The sequence below is a fragment of the Drosophila biarmipes genome, chromosome 3L (assembly GCF_025231255.1).
Source record: "Drosophila biarmipes strain raj3 chromosome 3L, RU_DBia_V1.1, whole genome shotgun sequence".
Classification (NCBI taxonomy): Eukaryota; Metazoa; Arthropoda; class Insecta; order Diptera; family Drosophilidae; genus Drosophila; species Drosophila biarmipes.
The window spans coordinates 19612404-19635095 of NC_066613.1; the positions used below are offsets into that span (position 1 = coordinate 19612404).

The following is a 22692-nucleotide window of genomic DNA, read 5'->3' on the forward strand; positions in this document are numbered from 1 at the left end:
GATGCGCTGAAAATAGGGGGAAAATGCAGGCGGCTTCCTTGGAGGCACGTTAAGTATACGCAGCGTGGCCGCTCATTGCATTATCAGCTGCCAGGAACGCAGGGCAATGGCAATGGCCTCACGTGGATCCTGCAGCTCATAGAAACCCGTATTTACCTGCTACACAGTAGCAACTATTTTGTATTTCACCTGTTGTCCGCTTTGGCTTCCCATTATTCCCCAACCCGCCTTCGAAAAACGCAGTTTTCTTGGTATTTGAAAGTTTTCGCACATTTATTTCGAGTTTGTTGGCTTTTAACACTTTAAACGCCATAACGAAAAACATAAGTGTACACATTATACTTGAGGCAAACAATGGCCGAGTTAAACTAATTTAAGTCCAAGCTGCTTAAGTGAAACACACACACACACACAATGCACACACAAATTGCTGTCAAAGTGCATTTTAAATATGCTAATTAAATAGTTTTTCCCCGTTTTCCCCGCTGTTTTCCCTGCTACTTGCCTTGGTTTCTTGCTTTTTTCTGCAATTTCGTGCCGAGCACTGTAACAAACAGCCCATGTCCATTGTTCGTCCACGTAGTGAAGGAAATGTACAAGTTTGTCGCAACAATGGCTTAAATTTGTGTTCTAGTAATTAAAATGCAGCGACCATTGTTCTCCGGCCCCATTGTGGCCAGTTATCCAGGCCCGATATACATATCCCTGCACATATATAAAATGATACGGCTAAGTAGGTATCAAGAGTATAAATTCGTTATATATTCGGCCCGGTGGCAGGCCAAGCATCGCCCCTTCGTGTTACTCTTACAGGTACAAGTACTCGTTGACTTTATCAAAGTCGTTTGCTTAGTTTCGAATTAAGAGTAGACATTGTATACAATCTAGAATACCTATAAGATACACAGATACACGCCAGCGGCTTAGACACTGAGACATAAACGCAATTAGTTTAATTCGTCGACAACAGGCTGCCAACGCAATACAATTGAAATACAATAAGCCGGCAATCCTTTGTGATTGTTCCATCCCCAATACTAAACAATGCAATACGAACAATCTGCAGGTCCGCCTGCTCGGCATTCAATACCCAAGGCTTGACCTTAGTGCTGAGTGACTTTCCCTGAAATTATGTATAATTTCCCTATCGCATTACCGTTTCTGCCCCTCCACCCCATCTTTGTACTAATTTCGACATTCCTTTGGGCTCGACATAATGGCTCCCCCACTATTTATCGGCTCTCCTGCACATCCAGCGAATTTGGTGTGCCCCCGCTGTCTAAACATCACATAAGCTCATTAAATATGGTTACTATCACTACTGCCGTCGCTGCCCGTACCCCGTCCCACGGCCCGGCGCATTTCCCTGCTTCATTTCTATTTATTATTTTCATTTCAATTGTAGGTCCATCGATGACATGGCATTCAGCCCACTCAACAATGCCATTGGGCAGCTGGTGTTGGGGAGAGCAATTACTGGGACTAGGTCCTGCTGCTCGGTCTGCTATTTGCACACACAAGTTTGATTAGGCCCACAATGAAACTTGACTCGATCCATACTATTTATGATTAGACATATCAATCAGACTTAATAATATTGCGGATTTTGCAATGCTAGGCTCCCTTTGAAATACGAAACAGTTTAAAATAAACAATGGGAAATTGTAAACTAGGCATAGCAATTAAGACCCTTGGCTATTTGGGATTCTAATATAAACAATTGAGACGTTTTGGTGAATAACTTAATATAGAACTTTCCCATCCGGTTCTGCAGAGGGCGCCCTTCAGAACTTACTCTGCTCCATGACGCTGCTCACCGAGTTGTTGATCTCGGCCACCACGACGATCTCCTCGTTCTCCTCCGTCTCCTCGGGCACCATCATCAGGTTGTTGTTCATCAGGTAGGTCTCCATCCGGTGATCCCCCGGCCCGCCGCCCTCACCGGTGTTGCTGCTGCGCAATCGGTGGGTGAACGAGGATCGGGACCGTGTCATGTACGAGGACCTGGTGGTGGAGACCCTCCGCAGCACTCCGCGTCCGTAGAACAGCATCCGGACCTCGACGCGAAACCGCGGATGGGTGGCCGCATACAGGTAGGGATCCACGCAGGCAGCGGTTTTGCAGAAGAGGGCGGGTATCATGGAGCCCAGCGGGGTGATGTGCCGCTCCAGGCCAAAGACGCCCATCATGGCCACAATGGCGTAGGGCGACCAGGCCAGAAACCACAGTCCTATGATGGCCGCCACAATGAAGGCCAACTTCTGTTCCGTTTTAGCCTTGTCCTTGTTCGACTGGATGCGACTCGCCGTGAAGACCACCTTGAGGATGTAGAAGTAGGAGTACACAATGGCGGTCAGCGGGATGCAGTAGGCCGCCACGAAGAACAAGGCCATAAAGATGCGGGCGGGCGTCTCCTTGTTGAGATAGTCAAAGCTGCAGGTGGTCAGGAAGCCCTCGGGCACGTAGACCGACAGCCCAATGTCCAGGGCGGGCATCACCGCGAACAGGAAGCTGTAGCACCAGATCAGCAGGATAATCAGGTAGGAGCGCAGGCGGGAGCAGCGTCTCAGGGGCTGCAGTGGGTGGACCACCACGTTGTACCGGTCCAGGGCGATGGCGGTGAGGGTGCCGATGGCACACGTGCCACTCAGGCCGCCCACAAATCCATAGAGGCGACAGGCTGCGGGTGGGAAAAGTGGGTGAGTTTTTTTTGGGGGCAACCTCAATTTTAAGCCTCAAAGCGGGAAAGCCAATCTCTTTGAAGAGCAGGAATATTGGTTTCGTCCACCAGGAGGTTTTCGCTTTAAATCAGCGGTGAGCAGCTTTTCATTAGGCGGGCTGGCGCACTTTCTGCCGCCACGCAAACAGTGTACCACAAAGAAAAGCAAACCGTGTGCCCTCCCGCCTGCCGACCACTGTTTTAAATGTTTATTTATATTTTTAAATAAATACTATATTGCTTTTTACTCTTTAGAATAAGTGTTTCTTTAAAACAAATATTTTAAGAACCTATTAGAGCTTCTAAAAACGTACCTATATCCCCCAGGGCAGGCCCCTCCTTGATGTTGTTGTAGATGGCAATGGGACACTTGATCAGCATGAGAAAGTCGCAGATGGCCAGGTTCATCACCAGAATATTGGCCGGAGTCCGCAGCGATTTGCGGTTGGCGAACATGAAGATGACGAACGCATTGCCCACACATCCCACCACCGAGATGAGGCAGTAGAGGGCCGCCATTATGAGGAACGTGCTCGACTTGGGCGGCTCGAACTGCAGCCAGAAGGGATTCACCTTGGCGATGTAGCTCAGGTCGTATTTGTCCCGGTAGTGAATGTAGCTGGGGTACGAGGTGTAGTTGCTGGGGTAATGGAAAACAATGATAATAGTTATATTAGTTAAAATAAAAGGCTTCATTAAGCCATATAAATGATTTCAAACATTAAAAAAATTAATTTTTTCATTAAAAACATTTTTGGATCTTGGAAATCTTTAGTATAGGTACAAAAAAAACCATTAGCCCATAATTCTAAGCGCCAAAAATAGTTTTAAAATATTAAAAAAAGATAATAATTCTAATAATTTCACTAAAAATCTAAAAAATTCGAGAGCACTGATAAATTGTATTGTAGTATTCATGGGTATGCAGTACTAGTGCCAACCTTCTTAAGCCCAAGAATTCCCTCCCTTTTGGCTGGGACTATAGACAGATAATCTAGTTATAGGCTTAAAACCGCCACTTACGTAATCTGATTATTCCCCCCTTGGCAGCTGCACTACTCGTACGTTATATAATGGCATTCCAAGAACATTAGCTGAATGCAGGTCCTAGAAAATGAAGCCGAGCTTATCGCGATGACTTGTTGAGCCAGTCACGAGCATGGAAAATGTGCCAGAGCCATAGTCAGAGACGTGAATGTGGGTTTGGGACTGGGCATGGCCATACTGTACTGTATGGCATGGGGGTACCTTACCTTAGACCCGTGGAGACGCTGTCATTCACGTGCTTCTCGTGGTCCTTGGCCACATTCACCGCCGCTGATCCGGCCGATGGATTCCCGGCCGACGAGGATGTGCTGCCAGTGGGGCCGTGGCTCGAGTTGGCCAGCAGTTCGGAGAGCGAGAGGGCTCCGGTTAGCCAGAAGCTGCTGCTGTCACCGGCATCCGTCGTCAGGGCGGGCAGGGTCGTCATGATGATGGCCTCCATCACTTGGCTGGCTTGGCGGAGGCCCCAAATATTTACGAGTTCGGAGAGCCAACAATCCGGATGCGGAACGTGCCCGCAAAGGTGGACGCGAGAATGACGCTTATTTACTTGCCAGCGCCGCGACTGCCGCATTTGGCGGGCAAGCCACCAGTTCCACTGGTGCGGATGCGGCTGTGGATGAGGTTGGTGGTGCTTCTGTGTGGCTGCAGCGGTCACGAAGCATTTTCCGTTTGCTAAATGCCAAGGGGGTTAGCTGCAATTAGCTCTCCGCCGGTGACCCTAAAAGCGGGACAGATAAAAAGTCAGTTTTCCTAATCGATGCTCTATTTAATTAAGCGCTCTGGGACTAAGATGTCTTCGAGTACTAACTTTATTTACAACTTAAAGCATCAGCATTTCGTCTCAGCCAACTTTAAGCCGCAAATCACTTTGAAAGCAATTGCTTGCCTTAATTGAAGTTTTAGGTATTTTTTCAGAAGTGCTGATTGCAGCAGCATGAAACCAATAATCTTGGGTCGAACTTTTTTCACGCCTTCAGGAAAAATGCCCCAGGCTGTGGGCTTGGCAGGAAAAACTTATTAAAAGCAGCGGGAAACCAATAACATTGTGTTAACTATTCGGTTAAGGTTGAGCACAATGTCGAACTAAAAATTCCCCGCCTCTTTACTGATTAAGAAAGTTTTTTATGTGTGTATTTGGCAAAGCAAACTCAGTTAAGCCGCAACTTGAACTTAATTTAATTTCCAAAGTGCGGGCTTCAATTTGCTGTACACTCCTTTGTGTAAAATACAAGTATTTCAATAAAGCTAGCAAGCAATTTTAATAACAATAATATTAGAATTTTAGGAATGAGTTTATAAAGGTGGAAGACTTTGTCGTTAAATGAAAAAATCTGGATACCCTATTGACAAAATTGAAAAGTAACCAGTCTAATTTATGCTATTCCTATATGATATCACCCAATCCTAGTACTAACTTTTCGGTTCCTTGAACTCCTTTAACATAGCAAAAGAGCCAAAAATTTTTAATTCCGCTGCCCTTTAAATTGTGGAAATTTGATTCGGTAGGTGACATGTGAGCTCTAAAATTTCCATTTTCAATTTTTTCCGCGTTGCCAATGCTTTTAGGCTGCAAAAAACAAATCCACAAGCAACTGAGACGGAATTAAAAAACACTGACAGGCGGAAATTCATTCAAGAATTTTTTCAGCCCCCTAGAAATAAAGAGTCAGCAGCTTGACAACCTTTTATGAATGTATATCATCACGATTTCAAAAACAAGAAAGTGTCAAAGAGCCTGGAGCAAGTGTCATAAGGCCATATGGCACGGGGATGACTTAACAATCTTCTTCTATATTATTAAATAAACTTTCCTTCCCGCATCTATTTTAGTTCATGGTTAGTTAACAACGGAAAGTGAAACCGAATCCAGTTTGGTAGTTCTATGCAATTAGATGCGGACATGGCAAATCAATTAACGTCCACCCTGGGAAGTATGCCTGGGTTAGATTACTTATTATGTAAATCTCCAAGAAAATGCATTTAATTAGGGAACTTAATTGCTTATTAAATAACTGCCAGGCAGCCACGTGAGCCCGGCGGGCTTTTCGAGTCTGAGGTCTTGCCGCAAGTGTTTTCCGCCTGAAACTCAAACACGAACTTCTGGAGAACGCAATCCGAGCATAAACAGCACTTGGCCAAAGACAAATTCTGAGCTCGAAACTTTTGGCCAACAACCAAGAGGCAGCAACAAATGCAGCAGCAGCAGCAACAACTGTGGCATCTGCGAAGGACTACAAGTGACCTACGTGCATTTTTGCCCCAGAGTTCCGCTTATTATATTCACAACTCTCGGAACATCAAAACAAAGTCGACGAAATGCTGCCTTTTGGTGAAACATTCGCTGAAAAATATATATATTTATTGTGCCAGCACATAGAGTTCCGCTTTGAGAGCGGCGTTCTTTACCAGTTAAATGGCACTAATTGGCCAATTGAAATTTGTCTTTGGCCTGCAAAAAGGGTGCTAGTTTTTGTTTTGACTTTTGTTCCAACTGAATGCGAACTGAATTTTGTGGAAAATCGAATGCCTTTGCCAAAGGGGAAACAGGCTGTTGTGGCATTGGCAATTAATCATCTAAATAGGATATGGGAATGCGTCCCTCGCCGGTGCAACTTGCCAGCCTGTTGGAGGTCCTTTGACTGACTGGGCACAGGCTGCTTTTGAATGCTCGTTAAAGGTAACTAGCTGCTGGGCTCAAAGACTGTCCTCATATCACCCATTTTGTTTGGGACAGTTCCTCCAAGACCAAGCCTATCTAGCATCAAAGAAGCATTCTTATTCAATACCTATGGAAAAATATTTTTGGCATTATTATTGATTGTAGTCTTTGGCTGATTGGTTGCTTTTTGAATAGATATTATTATACTATTTTAATTACTGAGTACTAAAGGTTATTTTCATAAATAAATAAATTATTAATAAAATAAATTATTTTACCTAATTTGTATATTTTAAATTGCCTTTAAAATAGCCTCAGTATGTAGTAAAATGGGGGATTCCCCGGAGACAGTTTAAGGCCAACCTTTTGCATATCAACGAAGACCTTTTCCAAATCCCCTTTAATCAAGTCAATTTGCAAGTAAATTAAAAATGTCGAGCGGGATATTTGCCTTTCTAAAATGTACGTAAACTGACTATAAGTTCCCTTTAATATATGAAATAAATTCACAAGTTGATTAAAAATATTCCAGGTTGTATCCACCCAACAGGTAAATACAATTTAAATATTTAAATGTTTGTCTCTCCATGATTGTTATTAAAATAGCCTGCCTAATGCCATTTATGCCAGGCTCTTTGGAAACCGATTAGGCCACTTTAGGGTCATTCAGGATGATCAAAGGACCCAACTGAGCAGTGAGAGCCGTTAAGAAACCTGTCAAAGGAATATGCAGGCAGGCGTGACATTTTTGGGCCCATTCACATTCATTCGATTAGGCCAAGTTCTCTTAACGGCCAGGGCCAGACTTTTTGCAAATTATCCCCACCCCCCACGGCTCGTCAAGGCCAAAACGCCGAGCACTAACCAAAGGCGGAACCATCACTTAGGCGCTGATTTTCCCAGGGCGGATATGCGCATTTTGGCTGGTTGCACAAATGTTTCGCTGGCAAATGCATTGCGCTTTTTATTCTGCCGCCACAATTTCAACCGCTCTCAAAATTTAATTACGAGTGGAAATGGTTTTAAAGTGTTCGGTTCTGTTCCGTTTTTGTTCAAGTCCTGCGGCAGCCAGTGGAAATGCGGGATGATTGCCCGGATACAATTATCCAGGCACTTGGTGAAAAAGCGGAAAAGCGCTAACAACGGCTGCGAAAGAGCAAGAAAATAATTTGTTTAAATTAAGTTTCAATTTTAACGGGTTTTGGATTTTTCGCTCGGCGTCTGCAGAACAGGAGGCCGCAATTATTGCATTAAAGGGGCTTTTGGCTTTAAGTTAGGGGCTGAAAGATACATCTGAAAAGTAAAATTGTTTTACTAATGTGCGCGGTTCCACTAAATATTAATAATTTATCCTATTCTGATAGACTATAAAATTCACAAACATAGGTCCAAAACGTATGTATATAGAAGATGTGTTCACTTAATTATTGTTATTATTTTTTATATATCTTAATAGATTTTCATATTTTTTCTGTGTGAATATATATTTAGGCATAAAGAAAATAGTATATTCAAACCCAAAGGATCTATTACAGAAGCCTGAAACTTAAATAGGAAATGATTAAAATGAATAAAATACTTTTTTAAAATTGACTTTGAAGTTCTTCTAAAGAAAATATATTTCGTTTGGATAGGTCAAGGTACTAATGAAAGGTTCCATTTAACCGAAATGATTTAAATTTTGAACTTTCGCATGACATATATATGATTTCAATTAAAGTTATTATTTTTCAGAACATATATTTCATTGCTGCAAAAACGTTAAACATTTTTTATTAGCTTTAAACCCTTTTTAAACCCTAAATTGACAAGCAAAAGCTTTAAACCCTTTTTAAACCCTAAATTGACAAGCAAAAAAGGGCTCGCCAAAAATACATTTAAACGCAAATGGCTTAAAGTCACGAAATCACGTTCATTTATAAGCAATTTAAGTCACATTTTTTTTAAATCAAATTTTTTATCAACCCAGCACAAGGCAGCCCACGCCACCCACGCAATCACATGTGTCCTGATCAGACGGGTAATGTGCCACCCCTTTGTCCTGCATCCTGTTTTTTCAAAGGGTGACACCAGCTGGAGGGCAGCATTTCGCAGCTGATTCATAAACACGAAATCTAGTCGGCAGCCAGGCTTTAGGAGGAGGTAAACCCGAGTCGGGGACATTTTGCCATGTGGATTTTGTTTTTTTTTCCTATTTTCCCTTTGCCATGAGAACCCTGACCCCCCCCTTGGGTATATTGATTTATGTTCGCGCAAGTTTTCATTTCACAATTTTCACTTATGTATGGCAGTTTATTGCAGTCCTCATCTGCACTCAGACTTTTCCTCATAACCCAACCCCCTTTTCCCCTTTTCCAACCCGTGCACGTGCTCGGCTGGCCGGGTTTTCCCACCAAATGCAAGCCCAAGGCTGTGACTGAACAGATAGTTCCACGCCGCCATCGCCGTCATCAACAGGCTCTTAACCGCCTAAACATGCAGGCAGGAAAAACTTGGTGGCTTTTATTATTCCCCAGATTTTACAAGGGACTGAGTGTACTAACGGACTAACGAGCTTTTATAGTTTTCAGAACTGGAAGGATTATATTTTTAGAGCAGCGTACTGAAATCGCTTAGCAGCCAATTCTGGCGAAATTTACTTCAGTGTATATAAGGACTTCCCCTGCAAGCTCTGTGGCCTCCCTCTTTTCCAAAAAAAACATAGCTTTAAAGTTCTGAAAAAACCCATTGACTCTGGGTCTAACAAGTGTAGATTGGAATGTTTAACTAACTTCCCATTCTCAGAATCGAATTTGTGACGAACACTTTACCGCTGTATAAATAAATCTGCACCATGTTTATTTATCAAAAAACAAACAGTTTAATATGAAAACATTTTATGGGAATTTTTGGATGAATAAAGTGGCCAAATATTAAAAATCCAAATGGCCAAAGCCGAGACACGTGTGCATTTCATCCATGAAATGCGTCCGCCAGTCAAGTAAAAGATACTTTTCCCCGGTGCAGCCGCTATGAATGCTGATGCTGATGGCTCATGTTGCTGAAACGGAGATCACTGCATGGGCATGTCAAGTGTTCAATCTGGCCTGAATTAAAGCAGGGTGCTGCCTTTAAGACGCGAATTGCCATTGTGACCAACTGGCGAACCATCAGGCATCCAGCAGCCGTAGGTGCAGTGGCCGGAATGTAGGCAAAACAGTCAAGAGCACTCTGCGTTTGCATATGGGAATTCGGTTGGCCGGGGGAAATGGAATGGAAGGGACGAACTGCATATCTCCAAGACATCCAAGGAGCCATCTCCGAGTCGCCGAGGCCAACTGCTCGAGCAGCGCCCCCAAGAAATGCGGCTGTCGTCCACTGAAGACCACTTCATGGGTCTTACGGTTTGGCCAATCTTATGCCGAGAAGCCGGCTTCTACATGCTTTTGCTGGGAAAGCGGAAAAGTGGGGGAAGGCGGGCGAGCGCTGTATGGAACGTCGCCACTCAGGTGTGTCAGCCGAACAAAGAAGGCACCGAGAGCCGAAAGGAAATCAGCCCGGAGGGCTCAGATGGCCAGAAGGAGCAGAAAGAGCAGCCTGCACTTGGCCATTCATTCGAAGGTATTCCACTTTTTCCCATTAGCAAAAGCCGCTTATTCTCAGCCGGCCTGGCTCAAGTGTTTTCCTAGCATTTGGGCTAATAAAAATAAGCCCTTCCTAAGTAGACCTCCATCAAATTAATACCAATAAAGAGCAAACAAAACGTTTTTCCCGGGCCCAAATCTCCCTAATCTCTTTGTTTATTTCGCGGGATATCAATGAAATTTAATAAAGGGCGGAGTTATATAAATATTTAAAAATATGCAAATGGTAATTTCACTAGAAGCCTTGTCAAAGGAATTTGATTGAAACTCACACGTTTAACATTTTTCTGTGCATTTACCATTTAATATTTGATTTGCATACCTGGCAGTGCAGTTTGGCATTTAGCAAAGGGAGTATAATTAAATTTAATGCACTATAAAATATAGTTCCCGGAATAGCTTTGATTGTCTGATTAATATTGGATATTTGCTCTGCTTTTGATGGGAAAGTAATTTTTCAAATGCGGGCTATAACGACAGAAGTGAAATCAGTTGAAAGCGTTGGCAAATACTTTTGTACTGTTCAAAACAATTGCCAAGTAAATATGCGCGGAGTTTGCTGATTGATGCCCGATTTGGCGACAATAATCAACTGCTTTTTTGGCAAGTAAACAAAGTTCAACGTATTTCAAGTTACACAAGTTCTTATCCAAGGAGGCGAGATGTTTACGGATTTTTCAAGAGATGGTTATAGGAAATGGCTGTGCTCACCTGCCGTGATTATTGAGTTATCTTGTTTTCGTGAACTTAAAAGGTCACTTTACTGATTTCCCTTTGTGCAACGCAACATTGCAACTGCTTTTCCAACGAATTGTGTCCCCTTCAATTCTGAATTTTTTATTTCCCAGACCACTTGCGAAGTTTACTTCTTAGTTTATCATCAGCGAGGTAGCAAAGTTGGTCAACTGGCGCCAACCGGACACGAAGAACTTTAACTCAATTTCCGGCGATTACCCGGCAAAGTTATAGGTATGCCTTAAAACTATATAACCAGCAGCTCGTAAGCCTTTCCTTTGACGACTTAGCGGCTTTCAGCAGAGCTATTACTTGTTGACACGCGGCGTATACGCAACTTTTAATTATACCGCCAATATCTCGGCCATTGGGATACATCCGTGGCATCCGAGGGCCTCCAACTGACTGACTGCAGACTCGCGCGGCGACTGACTTTCAGGAGCCAGCTGCTGGCGTTTTTATCAATGAAAATTGTTGCTTGTCGGCATCCTTTTCCCGAGCCCGGGATGCCTGAAGAGAAGCCGAGCCAGCGAGCAGGCGCGAAGAGAAAGTGTTTTCCCGCCGCTCTTAGGCGCAGGATGCGGTTTCCTTTTTCACAACCAGCCCAAGTTGCCTTGTTGGCTTCCCGGCCCATATTGGCCAAGGCCTTTCGCATTTCATGACGGCCACTTGTGCGTGGTTCTTGAACTCGGCAGACGGAGAATGCCTCGGGATGGTGTCCATGTGCCGGAAGTATCGGTTTGCCGGTGGGTCAGTCAATGGTCTATGTAATTTGGGTGGCTGAGTCGGGGTGATTGGGTGTTCATTGATGAGGGATGGCCTTATGGGTCTATTGGGGCACAGGTGTGCGTGTCAAAAAGCCGCAACCCATAATGCAGATTTTAAATTAAAGTTTCAGAATATGTCATTATGTTGATGCGGTGTTGGGACAAGGATTCTAGGAATGCAGCGCTGAATGTGGAAATAATAAGGGTATGAATTGGGTATATACTCGTATATATGGGATAGTCAAATTCATATAGTATATGAAGGATAGGACAGTCCATAGTCACATTGTATTTATAGGAAGTTATGCTTTAACCCCCTCAACTTTTCATTTGTTAACAATCCTATTAATTAGAAGTTTCTAATAATACTTATTTGATTTACTTATTTTATTTATAGGAATTTTACATGCTAGTTGAAAAGCATCTGATAAAACAAGCACCCACATTTCATAGAATAAAAATATAACAAAATATATTATCCTTATTATTAGAAGATGTTAAGCCCTATTTATTGGTAAGTAATTTTAAGAGAATTTTCTATAGATTTAATTAATAAATTTGCCTTCTAAATTCAGCACTCACACTTTCAGCTGAAACAGATTTCCATGGTTTCAAAATTATACAAATTGGAATTACTATATTTAATTATTATTATTTCATTTAAATTTGTGATTTTATATTTAATTATTTAATTTAAAAATATTGTTTCCTAACATTTTATATATAAACACCAAAATTATGGGATTAAATATTATCCCAAATGATATTTTTATTGGTAAAATGGAGAGGTCTGCCGCCTACATTCAGCACTCACACTTTCAGCTAAAACAGATTGCCATGGCTGACTAGGCACAGGAATCAGGAATCAAAAAAAGGTAATCACACAGTATTAACCCGCTCATAAACACCTTGGTCCATTGTACATTTCGAGGAATTTATGCGGTTGACTGCGGTGCGAAATAGTAGAGTTCGAGCGGCGCTGACAAACTGGCGGCATTTTTCTGGTTTGGCATCGTCATGAACCATTTTAGAGTCCGTAAATTGAGCAAAGCCAGCCGCAGCCGGTCGGCAGTTGCACTTTAATTAAAAATAAATACGGATAAAGGCCGCTTTCCCGCTCCAGGCCTCCCCGTCCCCACCATCCCCCCTTTGCAAATGCCAGCGAGTCTAGTTCTAATGATTATTGATGTGGCTGCTGATGGCTTAGCTGTTTACAGCTGTTTGTTTTCTAAGCCAGCTTTCTGACCTGGCCCACAGCGGTGACGATTGCCGTAGGCTGGCCACAACTACGGCCCAAGCTCTGGGGTTACCTTTGGACGGCCGAACTCTCTACATTTGTGCCGATTTATTCATTTCTACCTACCCATCTGCAGTTTTTTTGTGCCGTAATTCCATGTCGTTTTTGTGTTAGCTGTTGGCAAGTGCTCTTGGCTTAAATTGGCCAAAGTGAGGGCTTGTAATCAGTGAAAATAAAAAACATTCGGCTCTAATGGATGTTTACTTATTTGCCATTGTGATGGTTTAATACCCTTGCGTAACGAAAAACAGCAGACTGAAATATCGATGGCTTATGCTTCGGTTTAATACTTTTTATTTGTTTTAAATATATATTTAAAAGACCATTAAAATATTTATGTGAGGCTTTATTGTTTATATAAATTAAGGGAAAGCAAAAGCTATTAAAAAATAAAAACCTTTTTAAAAAACTTCAAAGGGAGAGTTAAATTTATTTAAAAAAACCTTTAGAGACTCTGAAAGTATTTCAGAGAACTTGCTCCTTTTAAAGAGTATTCCCAATAAGGTCCCCAACATTTTTGTATGTGCAGCCCCAACACACCACCGAACTTTCGCAGGTCGTCTTCCCAGGTCTGATATTAAAAGTTTTGCTTTGTGGCACTGAATTATACGACATTTACGCATTCGCCGCTGGCTGGTAGTATATTTTGTTTTGCCGTTTCCTAACTCAAGGCACGAAAAAAGCACTTACTCTTTCTATGATTCTGATGCTGTCCCTGTCGCGACCTGTACTTCTGTACTTCCCCTTTCCCCTTCCAAAAATCCAAGCAGTGTAATTAGTGACTTGTAGAAAAAATAAAAATAAGAATACAAAAAGAGTCTATTATAAAGCGGGCCCAAGCGTAAGTGTTCTCTGCGCAACTTTTCCAGATTGTAGACATTGTGCTCGGGGAACCAGACATTTGTGTTCCCGCTTGACATATCACGGAGGTCGTTTTAATACTCGCCTCGCTCGCTCTTCCAAACCTCAGTTGAACGACAATGCAAAATGCTTAACAGCTCCGCTAAAAGTTTCCATTGTCAAAAGGCCAACTTCGCGGGATGAGTCAGGCGGTAAGTGGCCCAAAAATCCCGCAAAAGTATCTACAGAAACCCAGGCAATGAACGCATTTATGATGATTACGATAATCCGTTTCCTGGTTTAATTAATTGCTTTTCTGATCTATTCACATGTCATATGTAATACAATACCATTTTGTAGTCAATTAAATGCGTATTGTTTTCGATCCGTAAAAGGCGTAACTAATGGTTTAGGCACAAAAATAGTTATATATACTTGATCCCTAACTAGACTTCATTATCAGCTAGGAAAATAATTTGAAATTTAAAACAGCTACATTTAAAATGATATATAAGTTGTATCTTATAAGAGTCTGGGCATATTGATACGGTTTTTTATTATACCTTTAATTAATACGAAATTCCTGTTTAAGCTATAATACTACGCCTATTGAATTAGTAATAAGTTAGCAGACGAGGGCCCATCTTTTGGGTAGTCCAAAAGCTGAAAGCCATAAAAAGTGTATGACTGGTGGGCTCTTTTAATGATTTCCATTGAGCAAACTAGTGAAATGGCATGGCGTTAATCTGTTTGCCGGTTTTAATGGGTTGAGAATTATTGATCCCTTCGGGGGAGAGTGAAAAGCCATTGCAGTGCAGGGCAAACAAGCTGCACAATGCGATTAGCATGCAATAGTAATGCCATTAAATGTGCCCTGTGCATTTGCATTGCACTGCGAATTGTGGCTGCGACATGTGATGCCAAGATAAACAACAAAGCAATCAGCCTAAGTGCGGCACAGAGATAAGCCCTTCAATCGCCCACACTTCTCCAGCCACATATGAACGATCGTCGAAGACCTGCGGTTTTGCAACCCCCTCGAATCTCAAGTCCCCACTCTCTTTCGAGGGCTTTCGCCGGTCGCTCGAGCAGTCGAAATTTGACTTTCCAGTCGCGTCTTTCGGTCTTTCCCCGGCTTGGATTGCCCTCTTTATCATACCATCGTAGTCATCCAATTCGGCAGTTACTCATCGTCATCGAACGCTTGGACGCTTGAGTCCAGCACGCACGCCATTAGTCACCCGGCTATGGGCCAACAGGGGATCTCACTCCCCGAACCGTGCATACCCTTTGCTACCTCGCGATCCGCGGCCTATCGAAGCTATCAAAGAGACTCTGTGATGTAAGGTGCAACTAAACTAACGGAAAACTTCAAAAGCTGCGGGTGATAATGTGGGAACACACCCATGACTGCTAATTTAGGAACTATCCTAGATCTATAGTCACTACTTACTACAATGTTATTATAATCGTTTCAAACTATCATTTCAGACTTTATAGTTCAAGTGGGGGACTTTTAATCCTATTAATTTCCGCTCTGTTAACAAAACAGTGCCCATAAACTGTTTACTATTGTGAGACATGCGTAATAAACACTCATTAGTAGGGGATATTTAAGGGTCGGTGCTCTATTTGGAGAGTTCAGAGTAGTGAAGAAACAATAATAGAATAAAACGAAGTGAAATAGGTTTACGAGTCTTTCAAGTAACTCGAATTCGAAGGCAAGGTTAGGGCAACCTAAAGTCATACGGATGGTTAACCTTTATGAGAATGTTTACATTATGTTGGGTTTTGCATTTAATATGATAAAAATATACTAAGCATTCGAATACTATTAGTATTATTACACATGTATGTATTTAAAATGATTTTCGCTTCTAATACGTGTGTGCTATTTTTAAGCAATTTATTCAGAACCCATATGAGCTGAGACAAAAGCACCAACTCAGCACAGTGTTTGAAAATTTCCATAGGCTGCGGGCTGTGCTATTTGTTGGCTTGGGCCCCGAGTTGGTCTCCTCTTCGCCGGTCGAGTGTATAGGAAAGTTCCGTCCCCCGGGCTCCCACCAAAGACAGAAGCAACTGAATCGGCGGGCACAGAGCGCCGTCGAGGCGATATAAGTAGCGGGGTCGACGGGGCCCTAACCGCAGTTGTGTGACCGCGTTCGGCGGGCGAGCACGGAAAATAAGACAGTGAAACCTGCGAAAGCCGCTGGATTTCAGCAGCGCCTTAAATAGTTATAGTTCGTAAATTAGTCGCGACTGGTGACAGTGCCCCGATAGCCAGATAAGGCCAGAGTTCCGGGAAAGTGCCTCCAGAGCGAAGTGAAGCCATGGCAAGGTGTCGCCACACCCCGCTTGCAATCGCCCTTGCCCCGATCTTGATTTGTGGTGAGCTGTGGGGCAAAACAAAGGTGTCACTCGATAATGAGGAACTATTGACAAAAGTGCGTTAATCAAGATAAGATGTGCTATCATCTCCCGCCGGCAAAGTGCTTTCATCAACAAGTGCAGCAAATATTTAGACAACTGTCGGGATTGTGATATAAAAAGAATTCCAGTATTAGGTCAACTGTGATGTCACGTAAAAATGTTTTGTTTTGGTTTGGTGTTCTGGCCATACCTTATATAAAGACATAGCTTCCCGATAAAATAAATATTTTGGTTTGAAATAAAACAATTTTTATAATCTTATAAACTACTTTAAACTTGTCTCAGATTATAAGGGAAGACAAATACAATTAAACCATATCGTACGTGATATAAAAATGGTTAAATAAATCACTATCGTCTTATAACTACCCGATTATCTCGGTTGTAAATCAATAAACATGCCCGCTGGAAATCACAGCGAGAAGTTTTAATAATCTTTTTTTTTTAGTGGTCTTGAGTTCTGTGATAGAACTTTTAATTTATTTATAGCCACTTACGAGTCGGTCAGCTGATGGATCTTCAACCTTCTACCTGCCATTCGGGCTTCTTGATTATTCGTCATCGCTGTCCATGGTGATCACCAGAACCAGACATGACCAAGCCACATGATATCTGTCGTAAAAAATCGCAGCCGGGGTAGAGGCAATATTTTTGATAGAACCTTGTTTCCACAGTGTTTTTCAATTATCCTATTAAGTATTCAAGTTATTTGATAGCGGTGTGAGCTGCGAAAATTACACTAAACTGAAGCTAATAGAAATTGGTCCATAATTAGCTCAAATTTTCCATAAATTAGGCAACTGCTAATGAGAAATAATTTCGTTTGGGGGCCTTGCTGATTTCTGTGGCCCACAAATTGGCTTATAAAGTCCGGCTTTTGTATGCAAAATGAAAATATTGTAGATCGTTTTTACAACTGACGGCTGCGCCCTTTTCCATGGCTTGAATAGTTCACAGAAATTCCCCGCCAAGTGAAATAAACTTTACACGCTTAATTGTACATCGATTAATGCTAATTGATTGGGCAATCAGGGGTGTCTTGATGTTTGAACTGGCTGAACTGATTCCCGATGACGACAGGCGACGCATTAATAAAATGTGCAAAATTAATAGGATACACAGAGGACGTATTTATAGCTTTCGCTGCGACCGAAATAGTTGATGGCTTTATTCAACAGGTATCACTGATTGCACACCCACTCGATGTCGCGAATGTCACCGACTTTATCTTTCAATTAGCACCTGGGCGAGCTCTATTAGCCGTCTCTGTTTGCCTTTCCTCTAAGAAAGAGTAAATATCATTTTATACCTGGCTTGGCAATGGTCAACACTTAGTATTTGGGTCCATAACGAAGGCTAAAACAAATATTAAACATGATATTTTTGGCTTTCTAACTTCAGCTTCGGTGGTCTTGGCCCAAGATTTCGGTTACGAGGGCAGACACGGACCCGAGCACTGGGGAGAGGACTATGCCAGGTGCAGCGGCAAGCACCAGAGTCCCATAAACATCGACCTGGTCAATGCCGTGGAGAAGAAGTTCCCCAGTCTGGAGTTCTTCAATTTCAACGTGGTGCCCAAGGCCTTTCAAATGACGAACAACGGTCACACGGTGCTGGTGAAGATGAGCTTCGATGAGGACACGGTGCCCAGTGTGAGGGGAGGTCCCCTGGCGGAGAAAACCCCCTTGGGCTACCAGTTCGAGCAGTTCCACTTTCACTGGGGCGAGAACGACACGATCGGCAGTGAGGATCTGATCAATAACCGCGCCTATCCCGCCGAGCTCCATGTGGTGCTCCGCAATTTGGAATACCCCGACTTTGCCAGTGCCCTGGATAAGGACCATGGCATCGCCGTGATGGCCTTCTTCTTTCAGGTGGGAGGTTTTTTAATAACATAAATATATCATTTATTTTAATTGGTTATTGCTAACCCCATCAGATTGGCGTCAATTCCACTGGTGGTTATGAGGGCTTCACCAACTTGCTGGGCCAGATTGACCGGAAGGGCAAGACCGTGAACATGTCCAATCCACTGCCCCTGGGAGAGTACATTTCCAAGCATTTGGAGAGCTACTTCAGCTACACTGGTTCCCTAACAACTCCACCTTGCAGTGAGGAGGTCACCTGGATCGACTTCACAGTTCCCATAGATATCACAGAAAAACAGGTAAATATTTTGTTTACAAAAACAGATAAAGGCAAAAATCATTTATTTGTGATGTTTATTGCCCAGCTAAATGCCTTCCGCCTGCTGACCGCCAACGATGATCATCTGAAGAACAATTTCCGACCCATCCAGCCGCTCAACGATCGTATTCTGTACAAGAACTATATAGATGTGCCCACACACAACATGGATTCGGTTCCCTTTGTTGATGCGGAGAACGCTGCTGGCAGTTGGAGGCCCCACTGCCTGGCCGTCCTGCTCCCCACTGTCGTCCTGGTGCCCCTGCTAAGGACCTCCGTGTTCCGGGGTTTTTAATTAGAGTTCTGCGGCCGGGAATCGAAGGTTAAATCGTTAAATGCCTGGTATGCGCTTAGGCGTCCAATTAGGCGCTGTAATTTACATTTTCCGCTCTTGTTCGCCGTCGCTGTTTGTTCTCCAAACACGACTACCTGTAATTTCCCAAGGACGAGCCCGCCCCCGCCCCCGGCCAGGACATCCATATATCCACGGGGGCGAGGCTTCAGCCGGCACGATACCCTTCCTCATCAATTATGCAGCACCTCGCACAGAGATTGTCCACCGCACCGCCATCCGTCCAAAGAGGCCTGTGGAGCCCACTTGGCAGGGCACACTGTGATTTTAAATGCCTGGCACGAGCATTATTAGATTTAAGACCTGTAAATGTTTTTATGTAATCAAATGATGTTTAATAAATATTTATTTTAACAGAATGCCAGCTTGTAAAATGATTTCCATTGAACAAATTCATAAAATAGGGATATTTGTTTGCCAGTTCTAAGAGAATGAGAATTATTGATCCGAGGGACAGTCGGTGCTGCACCAAGCGATTAACATGCAATAGTAATGCCATTAAATGTGCCCTGTGCATTTGCATTGCATTACAATGTGTGGCTTTGAAATGTGATGCCGAGATAAACAACGTGGCAATCAGCTTAAGTACAGTGCAGATCTCTGGGATCGCTTCTTTGGCCCATGAGTGGTTTGAATATTTTCGTCCCCTGGGCGCCAGCCCAATTGACAGCTAAGGACATACGTATTCGTATAGATATAAGTTGCAGTATCAAAGAGAACATAACGCAGTTCGCGCCTGGGAACGGAAAATAAAGATACTAAGGCAGTTGGGAAATTACTATAGTTCGTAATAAGATACTTGAAGTGAAACTATGAGAAGGTGTAGTCACACCTCGCTTGCAATGCTCATTGCAGCGATCCTAATTTGTGGTGAGCTATACAGAAAAAATGGTATTTTCTCTCAAAAAAGCATTAGTAATTAATAACTTAAATTAAATTAGTTTTTTTGAAATATTTTTTAACATACAACAGCGTTTGTAGGTGTGGCATTGCTTGCTTTTCTACCTACCACTTGAATTTTTTTATTGGAAAAAAATCCACAAGTCGCTAATAGAAATTAGTTCCTAATTAATTGAAATCTATCAAGCTTAACACAGATTACGCAACGTGCTAATGATAGATAATACTGTTTTGGTAACCTGCTAATTTTTAAATTTTTGGCCCACTTTTTGGCTAATAAAATGTAATAGAAAATTTGTATAAATCTGAAGAACATACTACATTTTTAGTTTCCGCTTCGGTGGTCTGGGCCCAAGAATTTGGCTACGGAAAAAGTCATGAGTTCGACCTGTGGGGCGAGTGCAGTGGAAAGCACCACAGTCCCTTGACCATCGACTTGATTAATGCCTTCGAGAAGGACTTCTCCGAGCTGGAGTTTATAAATTTCGACGTGGTGCCCAAGACCTTTGAAATGTCGAACAATGGATACACGGTGCTGGTGAAGATGGGTTTCGACAAGGACACCGTGCCGACTGTTAGGGGAGGTCCATTGGCGGATAAGACCGGTTCGGGCTACCAGTTCGAGCAGTTCCACTTCTACTGGGGCGACAACGATACCTTTTCCAGCAAGGACATGACCAAGAGCCAAGTTTACCTCTTCGAGCTCCATTTGGTACTACGGAATTTAGACTATCCAGACTTTGCTAGTGCTCTGGAGAAGGATCAAGGCATCGCCGTGTTGGCCTTCTTCTTTCGAGTGAGGGTTTTGTATTGCAAAGGATAGATAATAATTCTTCGTTTCTTATAGATTGGCTTCGTACCTGCCAAGAGCTATGAGGACTTCACCAACTTGCTCGCCCAGATTGATCAGAAAGGCCAGGCCGTGAACATGACCAACCCACTGCCTCTGGGGGAATACATTTCGAAGTTCTTGGAAAACTACTTCACCTATGCTGGTACTCTGACAGTTCCACCTTGCAGTGTGGAGGTAACCTGGTTGTACTTCCCATATAACATCGAAATTTCGGAGGAGCAGGTAAATATTTTATAGAAAATATAAACAATTGTAATAAATATATTCTGCGAAATTTCCCTAGTTCAATGTTTTCCGCCAGCTGACAGCCCATGATGACCATCTGAAGAACGACTTTCCACTCAACCAGTCGTCAAACGAAATAACTTTGTACAAGAACAGAGAAGATCGTAATGGTTCTCATAGTGTGCCACTTGTAAATGTAGCAAACTCGGCTGTCAAATGGGTGCCTCACTTAAAGGGAGTCCTGATTTCTGGTCCTTTTCTCGTACCGCTGCTGGGGACCTACGTTTTCAGCGGTTTTTAATTAGAGTTCGAAGGTTAAATCGATATATGCCTAGCATGCGCTTAAGCGCCCAATTAGTCCTGTCAGCAGGACACCCATATATCTGCGGATAAGAAATGGGCGGACCATTTATTAAACCCATATGGTTCTTTAACACGATACCCTTTATCATCAATTATTCAGATGTCGCTCTCGTTGACATTGCGCATTGTGACTTTAAATGCTTGTCACTTTAAAATGTTTACTTTTATTATAAATAATAATAACAGCTTAGTACGTTTATTGAAGGGTTAAAAAACACATTTTTTTATAAACATAATGTTTGTATTTCTTTGAGGCAGATAAATACACAATAATGCTCAAAAAGTTATGACTTTATTTTTGTATTAAATATGAATGTATTAATTTCATTCAGTTAAAAGCTATTTCTTTGGCTTTAATAAAACTTGCTAGTAAGGTGTTGAAACTATTGATTTTTCCGAGCTGCTATTTCTTTTATGATTGATGACTGTGCGAAAAACTCACAGCAACATTTCAGCTTTCCCTTAATGAAACGCGAAATGAAGTATACTTTCCGGCAAGGCTTCGAAATATATTTCACCACTCAAATAAATATTATTTTGTAATAGATAAAAGTCTCATTTTTTGCAGATTTGTGTACCCATGTCCCGGTCCTTGCTAGATTATTAGTAAATTTGATTAATTTGACGCACTTTGGTAATCACATTTGGCTGGGAGTCTTGTGCTGGCTGATGACCCATGATGACCCCGGCTGTCAGCCGAAGCCTAATGAATTATTGCAAGCATGTGCACAAATCTATCAGCGGAATATCAACTTTTGAATTCAAGTCGAAGAGTTCGTCTGGCGAAAGTCGACATGATTTATTGGCAATTACTTGGGGCCGTAGTAAAAACTGTGGAGCCTGCCTAAAGCAAACTGCAATCAAATAGCAGAGATGATAGGAAAGCCCCGGATGTTTTAGGCAGAGAATCCTGTACTTTGAAAAAAGGATGGATCATTGTTGTTTGTCATTTGGCTCCACTCTGCTTCTAATAGCCTTGTCCTTGTGACCTCTCGAACTTTACGTGTGATCCCCCGCCTAATTATAGCATAATTTGTGGCTTTTTAATGAGCTTATCACGGTTGTTTGTTAATGCGATCGATCTGCCTGATATACTGGCTACACAGAGGGTCAAGGCGCACTCACTGGGCATTGGGAAGTGAGAATTCTATCTAGATACGTTGCAAAAATAGAAAAGCGCCATACTATAAATAATATTTATTGACTATTGCATTCGCCGGCACGTTCTGACTTAATTGATGGCACCAGCATCACCCTGAAGTGGGGAATATTATGAAACTTTTCCATTGCCGCCAGCCCAGCTTCCCCAACATTCATACTGTGTGCGAAACGCTCCCCTAATAGGTGATAAGGTTTATTGACAACGATCGTTACAAACTGACCCCTGATGGTGACGAACGGCGATACTGCGCCTCGGGAAACTGGGAACAAGCCCCTCCGGCCCAGGTCCATATGGATGAGCATCATATGGCCCAGGTTCCGGCGATCAGTCCGCCCCTTCGTGGGCAGTGTGAAATCTCAACTTGTAGTTCGCACTTGCGGCGTGTGCGAGATGTGAGACTCCGGCTCGGATCGAATCGGACCGCATCGACGTCATGTAGACGACTGATAACTTTTCTTTAGGCAATCCCCCCCTTGATGGCACATTAAGCCCCAGCTTGATGACTGTGTACCCAGATTGCGGGGCGTTGC

The 22692-nt window shown here is 42.7% G+C and overlaps 3 protein-coding genes across 3 annotated transcripts; 2 read left to right on the forward strand and 1 right to left on the reverse strand.

Annotated features, from left to right (window-relative positions):
- Window positions 1-1781: 1781 nt before the first annotated feature.
- Window positions 1782-10863, reverse strand: LOC108035490 (opsin, ultraviolet-sensitive). Its single transcript, XM_017111141.2, has 4 exons — window positions 10760-10863; window positions 3973-4484; window positions 3034-3359; window positions 1782-2680 (listed from the first exon to the last, which is right to left on the reverse strand). The coding sequence occupies exons 2-4, from the start codon at window positions 4335-4337 to the stop codon at window positions 1785-1787; spliced, it is 1587 nt and encodes a 528-aa protein (XP_016966630.1). The 5' UTR covers window positions 4338-4484; window positions 10760-10863; the 3' UTR covers window positions 1782-1784.
- A 4961-nt stretch (window positions 10864-15824) lies between these two features.
- Window positions 15825-19018, forward strand: LOC108035492 (carbonic anhydrase 1). Its single transcript, XM_017111143.3, has 4 exons — window positions 15825-16078; window positions 17522-17994; window positions 18060-18287; window positions 18354-19018. Exons 1-4 carry the CDS (start codon window positions 16021-16023, stop codon window positions 18600-18602), a joined length of 1008 nt encoding a protein of 335 aa, XP_016966632.1. The 5' UTR covers window positions 15825-16020; the 3' UTR covers window positions 18603-19018.
- Window positions 19019-19894: 876 nt separating this feature from the next.
- On the forward strand, window positions 19895-21242 carry LOC108034440 (carbonic anhydrase 1-like). Its single transcript, XM_017109325.3, has 3 exons — window positions 19895-20355; window positions 20407-20634; window positions 20696-21242. The coding sequence occupies exons 1-3, from the start codon at window positions 20071-20073 to the stop codon at window positions 20936-20938; spliced, it is 756 nt and encodes a 251-aa protein (XP_016964814.2). The 5' UTR covers window positions 19895-20070; the 3' UTR covers window positions 20939-21242.
- Window positions 21243-22692: the final 1450 nt, after the last annotated feature.

Coding starts and splice junctions, on each gene's coding strand:
- LOC108035490 (XM_017111141.2), bottom strand. CDS start 4,337: ATGCGGCAGTCGCGGCGCTGGCAAGTAAATAAGCGTCATTCTCGCGTC. Junction 3,360..3,972: donor AGCGTCTCCACGGGTCTAAG/GTAAGGTACCCC, acceptor CCATTACCCCAG/CAACTACACCTCGTACCCCA. Junction 2,681..3,033: donor GCCTGCCCTGGGGGATATAG/GTACGTTTTTAG, acceptor TCCCACCCGCAG/CCTGTCGCCTCTATGGATTT.
- LOC108035492 (XM_017111143.3), top strand. CDS start 16,021: ATGGCAAGGTGTCGCCACACCCCGCTTGCAATCGCCCTTGCCCCGATC. Junction 16,079..17,521: donor TGCCCCGATCTTGATTTGTG/GTGAGCTGTGGG, acceptor TTCTAACTTCAG/CTTCGGTGGTCTTGGCCCAA. Junction 18,288..18,353: donor TAGATATCACAGAAAAACAG/GTAAATATTTTG, acceptor TTTATTGCCCAG/CTAAATGCCTTCCGCCTGCT.
- LOC108034440 (XM_017109325.3), top strand. CDS start 20,071: ATGTCGAACAATGGATACACGGTGCTGGTGAAGATGGGTTTCGACAAG. Junction 20,356..20,406: donor TGTTGGCCTTCTTCTTTCGA/GTGAGGGTTTTG, acceptor CGTTTCTTATAG/ATTGGCTTCGTACCTGCCAA. Junction 20,635..20,695: donor TCGAAATTTCGGAGGAGCAG/GTAAATATTTTA, acceptor AAATTTCCCTAG/TTCAATGTTTTCCGCCAGCT.